The sequence below is a fragment of the Equus przewalskii genome, chromosome 12, assembly GCF_037783145.1.
Source record: "Equus przewalskii isolate Varuska chromosome 12, EquPr2, whole genome shotgun sequence".
Classification (NCBI taxonomy): domain Eukaryota; kingdom Metazoa; phylum Chordata; class Mammalia; order Perissodactyla; family Equidae; genus Equus; species Equus przewalskii.
The window spans coordinates 38,279,019-38,293,961 of NC_091842.1; the positions used below are offsets into that span (position 1 = coordinate 38,279,019).

Below are 14,943 nucleotides of genomic sequence, written 5' to 3' on the forward strand. Positions count from 1 at the left end.
GGCCTTTTGTGTCTGGCTTCTTGCCCTGAGCATGATGTTTTCGAGGTTCATCCTTGCTGCAGCAGGTGCCAGCGCTTCGTCCCTTTTCATGGCTGAATAATATTCCACTCTGTGGATCTCCCAACTCTTGGCTGAGTTGCTCGACCAGAGCCTGGTGAATGAGCCATCCGCCAGCCGATGGCAGCAGTGTCATCCCAGCTGATGAAGGGAAGCGGGCACGGTTGAACCAGGGGGAGGTTGTTCTGGAGCCTTTCGAAATGACTGCTGTATACAATCTTAAAAACAGCTATACCCAGATGGCCCTGTCGCTGAAAACCTGCTGCTATTCTAGTCAAAGCCAGCTCGGGAGACAGGAAAGATGGAGACGGGGGCAGCTGGACACGGCGAGGGGGCAAGGCTGGGTGTGGTGGACAAAGCAGAGAAAAAACCTAGGGTTTAGATGCTATCTCTGCCATTTGGGAGCTGGGCGACCTCAACTTAACTTCCCTGAGACCCAGTTTCCTCAGAAAGAAAGAGGATGAGGAGGAGGATGGTACCCACCTCCTAAGGACTGCTATAAAGACAAAAGGGAGGTAATACGTGTAAGGCACTAGCACAGTGCCAGACACCGCACAGTCGATGTTTTTTAATGAACAAGAGTAAACCAACAGGGATCTGAAGCGATATTTGCACATCACAGCAGCATTATTCACAACAGCCAAAAAGGGGAAACAACCCAAGTGTCCACTGACTGAGGAAAGGATGAACAAAATGTGATCTATCCATACAGTGGAATATTATTCAGCCATAAAAAAGGAATGAAGTACTGAAACACACTACAGCATGGATGAACCTCAAACACATGATGCTTGGTGAAAGAGGCCAGACATGAAAGGACAAATGCTGTCTGATTCCACTGATATGAGGTCCCTGGAGGAGTCAGACGTGTAGAGACAGAAAGTAGAATGGTGGTCACCAGGGCTGGGGGAGGGGGAACAGGGAGGTAGCGTTTAAGAAGCACAGAGTTTCAGTTCGGGAGGATGAAAAAGTTCTGGAGAGGATGGTGGTGATGGCTGCACAACAATGTGTGTGTACTTAATGCCACTGAACTGGACACTTAAAAATGGCTAAAACGGAGGGCCAGACCGGTGGCGTAGTGGTTGCATTCGCGCCCTCCACTTCAGCAGCCTGGGGTTCGCAGGTTCAGGACCCAGGTCGTGGACCCAGCACCACTCGTCAAGCCACACTGTGGCAGCATCCCACATAAAATGGAGGAAGATGGGCACAGACGTTAGCTCAGGGCCAATCTTCCTCACAAAAAAAAAGACAAGAAATGGTTAAAATGGGAAATTTCGTGTTATATATATTTTGCCACAATTTAAAAAAAAGAGAGTGAGTCATCTCCTGAGCGGTTCATGGTCCTATCAGAGGCATCGATCATGATTTGTAATAGGATGTCGAGTCTGTGTTTATTTGTTTCCAGTCAGCGCCTCCATCACTGCTTTCTTCGCCAGTGGACTCCCCAGTGCCCTCGCACAACACCTGGGACTCCGTAGACATCAGCCAATATTTGCCCAAGGGAGAGAGGGAGGGAGGGAGGGAGGAGGCGGGAAGGAGGGGGCGGATGCTGGGGAAAGACGGCAGGAAGCTGGAGCCCTCGTCACATACACACCTGCAAGAGCAGGTCGCTGCACAGATCCCCCGTCTCAGCGTGCGTGGACCTCTGTCTACACCCGCTGGTGACCATGGCAGGTGCACAGCCCAGAGAGGGGCCCAGGCCTGCATCTGGCTCTCCCTGCCCCGCCCTGGAGAGCTGGGTGCTGGCAGGTGCTCAGTGCTCAGGTGAAGGAAGGCCCTTGCGGCTCCCTCTGTGGTCACAGTGCGGGGGCAGCCGGGGCTATTGGCCAACGAACTGCCCTGAACAGGGTGCAGAGGCACCGTTTGGCCGTTTTTCACAGTTTCCTGCCCTGAGGCTGCAGCAGGGGCACAGTTAGTGGGGTCTAGGTATTATTTTTTTCTGCTTCTGTCGCCTTATTGCACGCCAGGACTCGGACAGCCCTTTGCCCCAGCGGGGACCACGTGTCCTCCACCTGAGCTCACACCTCCAGAAAGCCCGGCCTCTCCAGCACTGGGGGAGCGTGCAGCCCGGCTGCCCGGCCTGGCGACTGTACAAAAACCTCCCGCGGATTCTCCCCCGGGCGTGGGGAGCAGGGCAGGGGGTGCCCTCCTCTGAACAGGCTCCATGCCCACGGACTCCCAGGATCAGCTGGTGCCCCTGCTGGCTCAGGGAGAGACGTGGAGGCAGCAAGTCCAGCCCAGTATGTCTTGACATTTAGCGGCATGTCAGGATCTTGAAGGGAGGGAAATGCTATCTTAGATTTTCCAAGTGTTCCAGGAATGCACGCGCCTCGGCTCCTTTGTTTTCCTCATGCTCTCCAGGCCTCCGGGATGAAAACCTCCTTCCAACCCACTTAAATAGCAAATCTCATCATGTCACTCTCCTGCTTCCAACCGTCGCAAGCTCCCAAGGTCCTTGAAGAGACAACTGACCCTGCGTGTCTCTTTTTAACTCTCACTGGGGCCCAAGTGAGCCACATTCATTTCTGTAGAGAGACAAGTTCTGCCCCGGGGCCTTTGCACATGCTGTGCCTTCCTCCCCTCGGCAAGGCTCTGCTTGGCTGGCTTAAAAGACCCTCGGCTGGTGACCAATGGGTTCTTCTCTGTGTTCCTACAATGCCCTGTTCTTCCCCTAGTACAAATCATTCTACATGACACTGGCCGGGCTTCTCTCTCTCTCTCTCTCTCTGTCTCTGTCTCTCTCACACACACATCACACATCACACACCCCCCCCACACTGCCAGCTCTATGAGGGCAGAAAGGGACCATGTCAGGAGAACCAAGTCAAGACAGAACCAGAACAAGACAGACACGGCCCCCACCTTCCAGAAGCTTACTTTCATGAAAAACACCCATATAAACAAGGAAGCAAGACAACGAACAGAATAAGGATGTGTTTCGAAAAGTGCTAGGAATCAACGCACACCCAGCCGAGTGCCTGGCACCCAGAGGACACTCAATACGTATTTGCCAAACGCATACACGCTCGCGGACACGAATGAATGCACGCGTGAACGGACGAACAAGGGCCCACAGCTTCCTTCAGGGCCTCTGGAACCAGAAGATAGCTTTGCTGGGCAGCGGACTACCTCCATTCTCCCGGCCCAAATCGGAGCGTCAGGGCCCTGTAAGCAATCCAGGGTGGAAACTGTCGCTTCCCTTAATCTTTTAGCAGCAGGATCAGATGACGGGCCCCAGGGAACTCATTTAACTCATTTAAATAAGGCCCCTGCTGCTTTGTCAAAACTACATCCATGACAACAATTCCACCTGGATGTGCCCGTGGCCTGGGCTGCAAGGATTTGCCTTCAGAGGCCGCTCCTTATGAATAACCCATTTGCTAAGTTACAAGCTGTTTATCAATCCAAAAGGCCAGGTCTTTAAATATTTTAACACTTCGTTGCTGGACAAGGGCCCTCCCCTCCGTAACCCTGGCTCCGCACGAAAATCCTATTGCTGAGGAAATTCAACTCCGCACCATCTGCCTTTGTTAGGTTTGCAGAATCTGAGCTGACCTGAAGCCCCAGGCCCTTAGAGCCCCACAGGGCCTCCTGGGCAGTGGCCGGACAGGAGGCGGCCACTGGTGCACAGATGTCTACTGATCATCGGAGCCAGAATCCAGAATGCCTGGCTGCCAGCTCGGGCTGTGGGGTCAGATTCCCTGAGATAGAATCTCTGCCATTGACTGAGAATGCCGTTTACTGAGTATTAGGGGCTAAATTATGTCCGCCCCCGAAAAAGGAATGCTGGAGTGCCAACTCCAGGTACCTCAGAATATGACCTTATTTGGAAATAGGGTCTTTACCGAGGTAACCAAGTTCAAATGAGGTCATTAGGGTGACCTTATAATTCCACTATGACTGGCGTCCTTATAAGAGAGGAAGTTTGGGCGCAGAGGCACACGCACACGGAGTAAGCCGTGTGAAGGCTGGAGTGATGCTGCCACGAGCCAAGGAGCCACCAAAAGCCAGGAGAGAGGCCCGGAACACATCCTCACCTGGCACCTCCAGCGAGAGCACGGCACTGCCAGCACCTTGATCTGGACTTCTGGCCTCTAGAACTGAGGCCACAACCTTTTGTTGTTCTAAGCCACCAGCTGGGGTACTTTGTTATGCAGCACTGACAAATACACTGACTAACGGACAGTCTCCTCCATCTGTCTAAGCCTGTTTCCCCTTCTACTACAGCTAAGGCTGCTGTATTGGTACCCGCCTCTGAGCTGGCCTAGGGGCTGTGCACCCACTGCTCAGGGAACACACCCAGGCCCTGCTGGCATGTCTGTCCTCCGAGAGGCCAGGGTCCGTGCGTTTTGGCTGTGCTCCCCTTTGCAGGGTCCTGACAGGGTGCAGGCATTCTGGACGCAGTCCTGATGGTAACCGCCCTGGTGGGACCACTGACTCGGTCCAGATGCCACCCCCATAACTTCAGGTCCTCAGCTCTGAGAAGCAGCAAAGCTCGTGGTGGGGAATGTAAATTCTGGAGCCGGGGGGCTGGCCCAGTGACGCAGCAGTTAGGTGCGCATGTTCCACCTTGGTGGCCCAGGGTTCACCAGTTCGGATCCTGGGTGCAGACATGGCACCACTTCTCAAGCTATGCTGTGGCAGGTATCCCACATATAAAGTAGAGGAAAATGGGCACGGATGTTAGCTCAGGGCCAGTCTTCCTCAGCAAAAAGAGGAGGATTGGCAGCAGATGTTAGCTCAGGGCTGATCTTCCTCAAAAAAAAATAAATAAATTCTGGAGCCAAACTGCCTTGCAAAATTCACTTAACGTATTCCAATGAAGTCCCCACCTGTCGTGTGTTCGCTTTGCAGCCTTGGGTAATCCATTTATTCTCTCTGTGTCTCAGTCTCGTTGTCTGCAGAACAGAGCACCCACAGACCTATCTCAGGGGCTGGTTAAAGGAGCCCATGAGTTAATCTTTGAATGCGCTCAGAACAGTGCCTGGGACCTAGTCTGTTCTGTGTACTGTTTGTTACAGAAAATTTAAACAAGAATCTGCTTAAACTCGTCCAATAACCATTACCATTCAGAGCAGGAATTTCTTTGGAAGGAATATATCCATACAAAGACTGTGCATAAATGTTCATGGCGGTGTTATTCATCATAGCCCAGAAATGGAAACAGTCCATCAACCGATGGATGGATGAGCAAATGTGGTCCATCCATAGAGGGGAATATTATTCAGCCATGAAAAAGAATGCAGCACTGACACACGCTACAACCGGGATGAAACTTGAAAGCACGATGCTCAGTGAGAGAAGCCAGTCAGAGAAGGCCACATATTGTATGAGTCCATTTATATGGAATGTACAAAATAGGCAAATCCATAGTGACAGAAAGTAGACTAATAGTTGCTTGGGGTGGGGAGAGGTTGGAGATATTCGGGGATGGTGACTAAGCGGTGCAGAGTTTCCCTTTGGGGTGATAAGAACGTTCCAGAATTGACGGTGGTGATGGTTACACAGCTCTATGAATACACTGAAACCCACTGACTGTGCCTTTAAGTGGGTGAATTTTATGGTATGTGAGTGATAGCTGAATAAAGCTGTTCAAACAATAAATAATGATAATAAGCTTAAGTAACATTTCACAAGCATTAAACAATGTGCCAGGCCTGTCCGGGTGCCCATGTCCCTTCATTTAATCCTCGCTTCAGCTCTCTGAGGAGCAGGGGCCTTTGTCATCTCCATTTTCCGGGTGTGGACCTGAGAGTGGCTGTCAGGACTCATGGGACCACAAGCCGCAGTTCAAGTCCCAGTCTTTGTGTTCCACACACAGGGATCTCCACAAAGACCTCCTGACCTTCTGAGACCCCACAGTGACAGGGACCAAGGACCCGCTCCAACCTTGGATGCGCAGCGGGCTCCTCCATTATCTTAACTGCTTTCCCCTGTTTACCAAGATAATACAAGCTGATTGTCCTGAACCAAATAACAGAGAATGTTCTCAAGAATTAGAAAGCAAAGTCCACCTGGAACGCCGCCCTCAGGAACAGAATTCCCGTCCAGGGATTTGGCCCAAGGAGAGAGACGCCCATTCACTGGATTACAGTAGTTAAATCTTTGAAATGAAAGAGAAAAATGATTTTTAAAGGTTTTTCGAACCTGGGTCTAGAAAGGTTGCCTCTGTGATATTTTATGAGCAATTCCACGGGCCCAATTCCGGTCATCCGTATCATCGCTGGTGCACTTCTGAAGGAGCAAGGGACGCTTTGATTCCCAAGTGGGCTTTGTTAAACAGGAAACCGAGAAGGCCAGCTCGTCCGGGCACTCGGACGCAGTGAAAAGAGCTGAACGCACCCAACACTTCCCTGGCATCTGACCCGAACTGAGGACAAGTGTCCGGCTGAGAAACAAAGACGGACAGTAAGCGCAGAAAACCCCTTTTGTGCCCACACAGCGTGCGAGTTCTGTTGAGTTATGCAGGCTACTGGGGACAATGGTGTTTTGTAAACAGTCGGCAAAGTGGCTTTGTCAGCGGCATGGCTGCGGTTGGGGGGCCCTCTCACCGACAAAGATTGTATGGAAGATAAGACGACATGGTTGCGGCTGTCCCTTTGAAAACTACGAGTAACTCACATTAGCTCAGACACATCAGCTCATTTACAGAGCAAATATCAGAAAACCTCTGCTTCCTCCTGTACCCACAGCGTGTACACATCGACGCCCAGAGACTGAGAGCAGCCCGGGGGGCAAGCGCATCCTTCTGCCTTCACTGAGGGAACTCGATGCTTACAAAACACGCTGAACATATTCCAGTGAAGGCCATGCGAGTGCGTTACTAGTCCTTTTAATAAAGTCTTCAGTGCCACCTCAGCGGGCATGCTTTATCGCAAAGTGCAATGATGGCAAATATTTTGAGACTCCTAAACATGCTAAATTAAGTTTGCATTTATCAAGTTCATGCAGTACTGAAACATTATTCGTTTTCCATTCTATACTTATTGGTCTCAGCTTCATGGCAGAGAATCGGGTGCCTGGATTGTTCCAGAAGATTGGGGACAATGCCTCTCTTCTACTGAGTGAATGAATGAATGAATGAGTCCCGGGGTCTTAGAACACGTGAGCTCCCTGGAGCCTTAGACGGAAGACGAGTCTTTATACTCAGCTACTTAGTCTGGATGGAGCCCTGTGCTGGGCACCCGCCCCCACCACCCCCACAAACTGGCATCACCTTTATCCTCGTGACAACCATCTCCATCTCACAAAAGAAACCGAGGCTCAGATGCATTCAGTGGCTTTCCCAGGACACACAGCCAGAGCAGGCGGGGCAGCGGCAGGGACCAGTGCTTCTGACCGCTTGTCCCCAAGTCTCTTCATCATCCCTGGTGTCCTACCCACTCTACAAATGAAGGAAAGTCGCACAGCCGCAGGCAGCGACAACACTAACAACAGTAACAATAATAGTAACGGCATTTGGTCTGTGCCAGACCCTGCGCTGGGAGCTTCACACGCATTGATTAGTTTAATCCACAGCACGATGCCCAGATTTGGAAACCATGGAATCCTCATTTTAGAGATGGGGAGTGAAGGCTCAGAGAGGGTAAGTAACTTGCTTAAGTTCACCCAGCTAGTCACTATGACCCCGGGCCTGTCCCTGCCTCTTTCCTGACCTGGAACCATCTACCCATAACAGCACACGGATGGACGGCTCCAGGGAGGCTTTTAAATCCTCTATGGGACTATAAACACATATGCAGGTGGATTCATAGAATAAGATCAGGCAGGACACACACACGCGCAGAGGCACAACTGATACGCAAGTCCTCGGATCAAAGACTGGAATCGAGCAGCCAGGGGTGGGCTGGGAGGGACGGGGGTGGATGCCTGCCCGTGTTCCTTGCACTTCCAGTACAATCATTTATAATACCATGTGGTGTAATAACAGGGGCAGGTACATTTAGTGAGCACCTACTGTGTGCCAGGCACTGAGCCAGAGGCAGCAGGCGTTACCTCATTTCCCCCTCCCCACACCTCCAGGGCATTGCCCCTATTTTACCAGGAAGGGTGGCTCCAACAGGCAGAGGGGACGGCGCCAAGAAGGAAAGCCATGTCCACCGGCTCCAGCACCCACCCCATGGAACAAAGACCACTGATCTAGGAGCCCAAGAGCCTGGGAGCCAATTCTAGGACCCCAGCTGACTGGCTGCCCGACTTGAGTATGAAAATGACGGCTCCCAGACCCTTCCTGCCCCCTCCCCACCCCCACATGCTCCTCCTGGTCTCAGCTTCCTTGAAGAGAAAGGGAGGCAGTGTGTGGCAGGAGGAGGACCCTGGGGGGCACTGTAGTTAAATCCCAGCTCTGGAGTCCCCCTCGCGTGGCTCTGAGCCTCGGCTCCACCTCTTGCTAGCCACAGAACCTGGGGCCAATCCCTTGACCATCCCAGCTTCAGTTTAGCAGAGGTAAAATGAGAACAATGCCAGCTGTTAGGAATTAAATGAAACCACGGATGTGAAGACAGTACCGTACACCCTCAGTGAATGGCTGTGTCATCACCATCATTGTTATATTTACTATTATTATTATCATTACACAAAAATGACAGCAGTGGCTTGGCCCCTGATATCCTTGTTTCCTGTCAGAGAAGGCTGAGGTGAGAGAACATGTAAGCTTCAACAAGGAAAAAGAAAGACCTTGTGTTTTGGTCAGTGGGCAAGGATTCCAGAAGTTGGGTGGATGGTGGGCTGGCCAGGTAGAGAGTCACTGGTTAGCAGCTGGACTCCCCAGGTCAGTGAAGGAGCTCAAAAATTCCTTCTGATCTGGGGGGTCTCCGGGGCTCCCTCTCATTCCCATCACAGCTGACCTCCTATGTCCCTCCAACCTCCATACGGGGGCCGGAGAACCAGGGTCACTCACCGCCATGACTAGCTCGAACGGGTACTTGTAGATGCGGATGGGAGACTGGTACTTCTGCACCATGTTCTCGCAGGAGCGCCAACTGAAGCCAGGCAGGAGTGAGCACGGGGCCTGGGTGACAGGGGACTGGTGAGGCAGCCGCTCCCTCCACATGAAGCAAGAACCCTGCCCACTGCTCCCCATGCAAGGGGCAGGCCCAGCCCCCTCTGGCCTTGCCCACACATCTCCCCAGCCCTCAAAGCCGGGGGGGGGGGGCAATATGATCCCCAAATTACTCCTGGCCAGGCCCCAAACACCTCCACTGTCCATTACCCACAGCCTCAGACCACACTCCCCCTCCAAGAGCAATCAGCACCGCCAAACTTTCCTCGGTCCCCACCTCTTCAAATTGAGAACCCCAGAAGCACCCCTCACCGCCACTCACATGGAAACACACACATTCGCAGTTCTTACACTCCCACAATTCACCACCCACGCACCCGCACAGCTCGCACAGACATCCTGATGCTGTAAGTGCCCCCAAGTATCATTGCACCTGCCCTCCCATTTTCCTCCAAAACACCCTGACATACACACATGATCTTTACCAAATTTCACACCCACTGTCTCTTTCACACACACACGCACTCATATGCACGACTCTCCTCCCACACGGGACTACTTTTGCACGCTCTTGAAATTTTGCACACACACAAAGCTCCCCGGAGCACGCACCTCTCCAACTCCACGCACCTAGAGAATTCCCCCGGTGCGCACAGACGTCCACACACATGCACACACACAGGCACCAACACGGGCGTGCACACACCGGTCCCCGCAGCCCTGCTCACCTTCGCCCTCGGAGTCTCCGGGGATGCGGAGCTGAGCTCTTTGGGGCCCCCGCGGTCACCTGTCCCAGAGCGCAGTGCGGGGGCCGAGGCCCGACCGCGGCCGCGGAGCCGGGGGCGTCGGGCCCTGCGCACCCTGGAGACGGGCCGGCCAGGGAGACGACTGCGGGGCTGGAGAGAGACCTGCGGGGAGGGAGCACTCCGGGACCCAGGACAGCGGAGATCCCGGCCTGGCCCCGCCCCCAGCCTGGCCACGCCCACGCCGCCCTGCCGTGGCCACGCCCAGATTTCCCCGCCTCCTGAGGGGCTCCGCCCCAACCGTAGCCCCTCCCTTTAGTTTACATGCCCTCCGTTTGACCACGCCCCCAGCACGGCTCTTCCTCCAGATTGGCCACGCCTCATGTAGGCCCCGCCCACATAGTGGTCCCGCCCCCTAAGGCACCCAGCCTATGGAGTGGCCCAGCCCCAGACAGACTCCGCCCCAAGGCTCCACCCCCAGTCTAGCTCCGCCCCCAGGAGGACCCTTGCCCCGCCCAGCCCCGCCCAGCCCCGCCCCTCCTGGGAAGGTTTAGCTTTGGCTTCTCCCCTAACTCGGATCAACTCGCTCCTCCCGGGCTCCGAGCCCCGCCCCTCCCACGGGCCCCGCCCCAGGGCCCTCATGGCCCTGCCTTAACCCCGCCCATCATCATTCATTCACCCTACTGCTAAGCAACTACTAAATTTCAGTTCCTTCCAGGCTCTGGAGAGTCATCAGTGAACAAAACACAAAAATCCTCGCTCTCGGGGAGTTTGCATTCGGGTAGGGGGGCACACCTTAACCGAATAAGGCGAATATGCAGTACTGTTGGAGATGGCGAAAGAACTAAGCAGGGAAGGGGTTCAAGAAGCCAGCAGAGTGAGGATACGATTTAAAACAGGGTGACTGGGGCCTCCTTGGGAGGGTGCCATTTGCCCATCATCCTCATTCTAGCTCGCAGCCAAACCCTTCCAGCCCTCCCAGGATCTCTGGGGACCCAGCGTCCCGTCCATAAGCCCTCCCTTCTCCCTCCCCGTCTGTTCTGCCTGGAAGTGCCAAGAAGCTGTCTCTGGACAGCCTCGTCATCAGTGTAGTCATTCATTCGACATTTACTGAGCGCCTATGTGCCAGCACTGAGTGACTTCACCCATTCACAGGAGGGAGTCAGAAAGACGCGCCTGCCCTTGGGTGGTCCACAGTCCCGGGCACGGAGAAGGGGTGCCGATCGGGAGGGAGACAGACAACGCTCCGTTTATCAAATATATCCTCGCACCCTGTGATAATTAGCCTGCTGGTTTCCTTTCTAGCGTGGATCACGCTCTGTGATCATCTTCTTCATTCATTCATTGTATTTATTTGTGGGTTACCGATTGTGTGTCCTGGGAGACTGTGAGCTCTGCGAGGGCAGGGACCTTGTCTGTCCTGTTCATCTGTCCCCTGTCCGCAGGATCTTACTGGGGACCTGGCACACAGTAGGTGCTCAGTGCATTTTCTTGGTTAAGGTTATCAAGGAGGGAAATGGAGCACAAAATTCCCATCTCTGCCACAAGGTGGCAGCAAACAACAGTCCGTGGCTCCTGGGTGTCTCCAGGAAGGGGAATTGTCGGGGGAGACCCCGTCCAGGGATGTTTCGCTGTACCCCGTGCTCATCAAGGAAACTCCCATGCTCCTCCTGGGCGTCAGTGCAGGGCGCACAGCGAGCATGAACACTTAGCTGTTGTTACAGCACGAAAGGCCTTAAGTTGGCATAAGGTGACCAAGAGAGGGAGGTTTACACCTGGAAGGACGAGGCGGAGCAGACTGTCCCAAGCTTCACCGCTCCTAAGGCTCCTCGCGGCAAGGGCGCATGTCAAAATGCAGATTCCTTGGCATCGCTCAGAATCTGCTTGTTTGAAAGGCTCCCCAGTGGTTTTCCTAAGTGGACAAGTCTGGCAGTGCTGGCTGCCAGATCTTGGGAGTCCTTCCAAGGGCCTGGGGATCCTGGGTTTCTCAAGGTCCACACCGGCCCTGGGGAGGGAGGTGGTGCTCTCCTAAGGGAGGAACAATGGGTCATAAGGGCTCCTCCCAGAGGTGGGTGTGCTTCCACTCGAGTCCATTCTCTTCCACCCAGGCGGAATCTTCCCGGTCACCCCACCCCCACACGGGAGTCCTCTGCCACAGAAGGTGACAGCTTGGGGGAGCAGGAGTGGGCATGGGAGGTGCAGGGAGCGAGGCCAAGAAGAGCCAAAAGGAGCAGAGGAGAGGCCCTGGGACTTTCGGGGCGGCTCGAGATTTCCTGGCTCCCATCAGCGCCTCCCCTGCCCCTCAAATCAGTGAGGACAGGACTCCTGGGGCGGGGGTACAGCGGGGTGGGCACAGAGAGCGCAAAGTGGAAAACACCGCCCAGATGGGCGGGGGTGGCGAGAACCTAACTCCTCCTCCAGCCCCAGGGAATCGGATTAATAAGAGCCCCGCCTGCCACGTGTTATCTATAGTGAGCTCTCTTCTAGTAAGCACTGCTCCTACCACTTACCCACTTACATAGCGCTCGTGGGCACTCGCTGTGCCAGGCGCTGCGCTAAGGCTTTACAAACATTCAAACACTTGATCTCAGAAACAATCCCTGCCATGATGAAAACATTTTTGGAACGCCATACCGGTGGTGGGTGCACAACATTGTGAATGCACTCGATGCCACCGAATTGTGCACATTAAAATGACTAATTTTATGTTATATGATTATTGCCTAAATTTAAAAAAAAAAAAACCCTCAAGGTCAAAACTAGTTTAATCCTCATTTTAAAGACAAGGAAACGAAGGCACAGAGAGGTTGAGTAACTTGCCCAAGGTCACACAGCTAGTAAGGAACTCAAACCCAGGACTCTGGTTCTTCAATGCCTTCTTCCTCCAGGGATGCAGTGGAAGTGCCAGGAAGATGTGATTTTCCAGTCAGAACTGCAAGGATATCCAAACATCCTGGCCCCGGACTGAGAAGGTACCAGAAGGGTGGGCTGATTCGATGGGAACACTGGGGGCATGAAGTCAGTCCCAGGGCGGGACCTTCAGCCTCGACCTGCTGCATCCTGCACCCTGTGGGAATGATGAAGCCAGAGCTGCCTTTTGATGAGGTGGGTTTCGAAGCCTCCAGAAACCACCCCACATCTCTTATTATCTCCCCAAAGATGGGCTACTGCCTCAGGAAATTCAACCATTAGAAAAGCATTTGTTTGAGTAAAACCCTGGGCCCAAATGAAGAAGCCCCCGGAAGGCATCCTGCGGAGAAAGGTCCTCAGCTAGACAGCTCAGTGTGACACCGACAACAGGGGGGTGAGGGGGGTATAGGAGTGAGAGGGTCCGGGATCCAGACCCTTGTGGGACATGAGTGGCCCTCCACCTGGGCCCCACAATACAGAAGGGCCCTGAGATGGTGCTGAAGCTGGGGGTGGGGGCGAGGCATTTTTTTTTATCATTGTGGTAAAATACACATAACATAAAAGCTACCATTTCAACCATTTTTTAAGTGCGCGATTGAGTGGCTTTTAGTACTTTCACAAGGTTGTGCCCCTGTCACCACTGTCTGGTTCCAGGACACTCCCATCACCCCAGAAGGAAACCTGTACTCGTCAGGCAGTCACTCCTCCCTTCTCCCTTCCCCCAGCCCCTGGCAACCCTCAGTCTGCTCTCTGGACCACATCTCATTTGCCTGGGGCTCCTCTAAGTCGTGTTCCTTCTTCCCCTTCTCAGAGCACAGCTCAGAGGCCCCCTGGATTTGGGAACCTCCAGAGCCATCAGGGCCATGGGCAGCATGGCCATGTACAGTTGTGCAGGTTGTAGACTGCACAGCTCTTTGCAGGGCTCCTGGTCATTGGGTGGCTTTGATTTAGCAGAGGCTGATTCTGGGGGAGCCTGACCCAGAGGGCTGCACAGCCAGGCTCTGCCCACTTTGACCCCCAGCCAGGCCCTCTAAGTCCAGTCAATTCCATACATGCTTTGGGCTTTGGGACTCCACCAGGCACTGTATGTGGGGTCAGCGTCCAAAGGTGAAAGGTGAGTAAAAGGCTATCTGAGCCCTAGGAGCCCTCAGTGAGGAGGAAAGGGGGCAAGAGCAAGGGTAGGGGTGCGGTGGGGCTGGGGGGAGTCAGCATGGGGCTTGGGAGGGGGCTGGGTAGCAGAGTGGTGAGTGGAGGGTGTGGAGTCAGGACAGCCTGGTGTGAGTTCTGGCCCTGCCACCTTCCAGTGTATGTGGTCACAGTGGCCCCACCTTTCAAAGGGGGGAAATATGGAGATTATTCAGCCTTAAAAAGGAAGGACATTCTGACACCCGCTACCACATGGATGAAGCTGGAAGACATGACGCTGAGCGACGGAACCAGTCACAAAGGGACAAATACCGTACGATTCCACTTGCAAGAGGCCCTTCGAGTCGGCAGATTCACAGAGACAGAAAGAAGAAGGCTGGGTGCCCAGGGCAGGCGGGCGGGTGGGAGGACAGGGGGTTAATGTTTAACGGACGTGGAGCTGCAGTTTTGCAAGAAGAGAAAGTGGAGAAGGATGGTGGGGCCGGTGCACAACAGCGTGAAGGTTATTAACGCCACGGAGCTGTGCACTTGGAAATGGTTAAACTGGTGAGTTTTATGTTATGTATATCTTACCACAATAATACAAAAAATCACACTGAAGAGTCCAAAAAAAGTTAAAATAGGGGCCGGCGTGGTGGCATAGCCGTTAAATGTGCAATTCTTCCGCGGCCTGGGGTTCGCTGGTTCGGATCCCAGTGCAGACATGGCACCGCTTGGCAAACGCCATGCTGTGGTGGGCGTCCCACATATAAAGTAGAGGAAGATGGGCACGGATGTTAGCTCAGGGCCAGTCTTCCTCAGCAAAAAGAGGAGGATTGGCAGCAGTTAGCTCAGGGCTAATCTTACCCCCCCAAAAAAAAATTTAAAATAGGGGAAAAGCTAGCACTAGCTTGGAGGGAGGGACCGACTTCCATGGGACTTAGCGGCGGGGGGGGGGGAGGTGGCATCTGAGATGGTGCAGATCGGGAGAGTGATAACTCTGCTCTGTTGAGACAATTCGCACACCATACAATACACCCATTGACAGTGTACGAGTCAGTGATTTTTCATATATTCGCAGAGAGGCACAACCCTGGCCATCACCAA

General features: G+C 53.7%; 1 protein-coding gene across 1 annotated transcript in view; it reads right to left on the reverse strand.

Moving 5' to 3' along the window:
- The window catches only part of SEC14L5 (SEC14 like lipid binding 5), a 39,924-nt gene extending 29,853 nt beyond the window's left edge, over positions 1–10,071 (reverse strand). Inside the window, exons 1-2 of the mRNA XM_070566878.1 lie at positions 9,787–10,071; positions 8,957–9,067 (exon numbers count right to left, since the gene is read on the reverse strand). Of these exons, the coding sequence (XP_070422979.1) occupies positions 8,957–9,019 (63 nt within the window). The 5' untranslated portion in view covers positions 9,020–9,067; positions 9,787–10,071. The remainder of the gene's footprint in view (positions 1–8,956; positions 9,068–9,786) is intronic.
- Between the last annotated feature and the right edge of the window lie 4,872 nt (positions 10,072–14,943).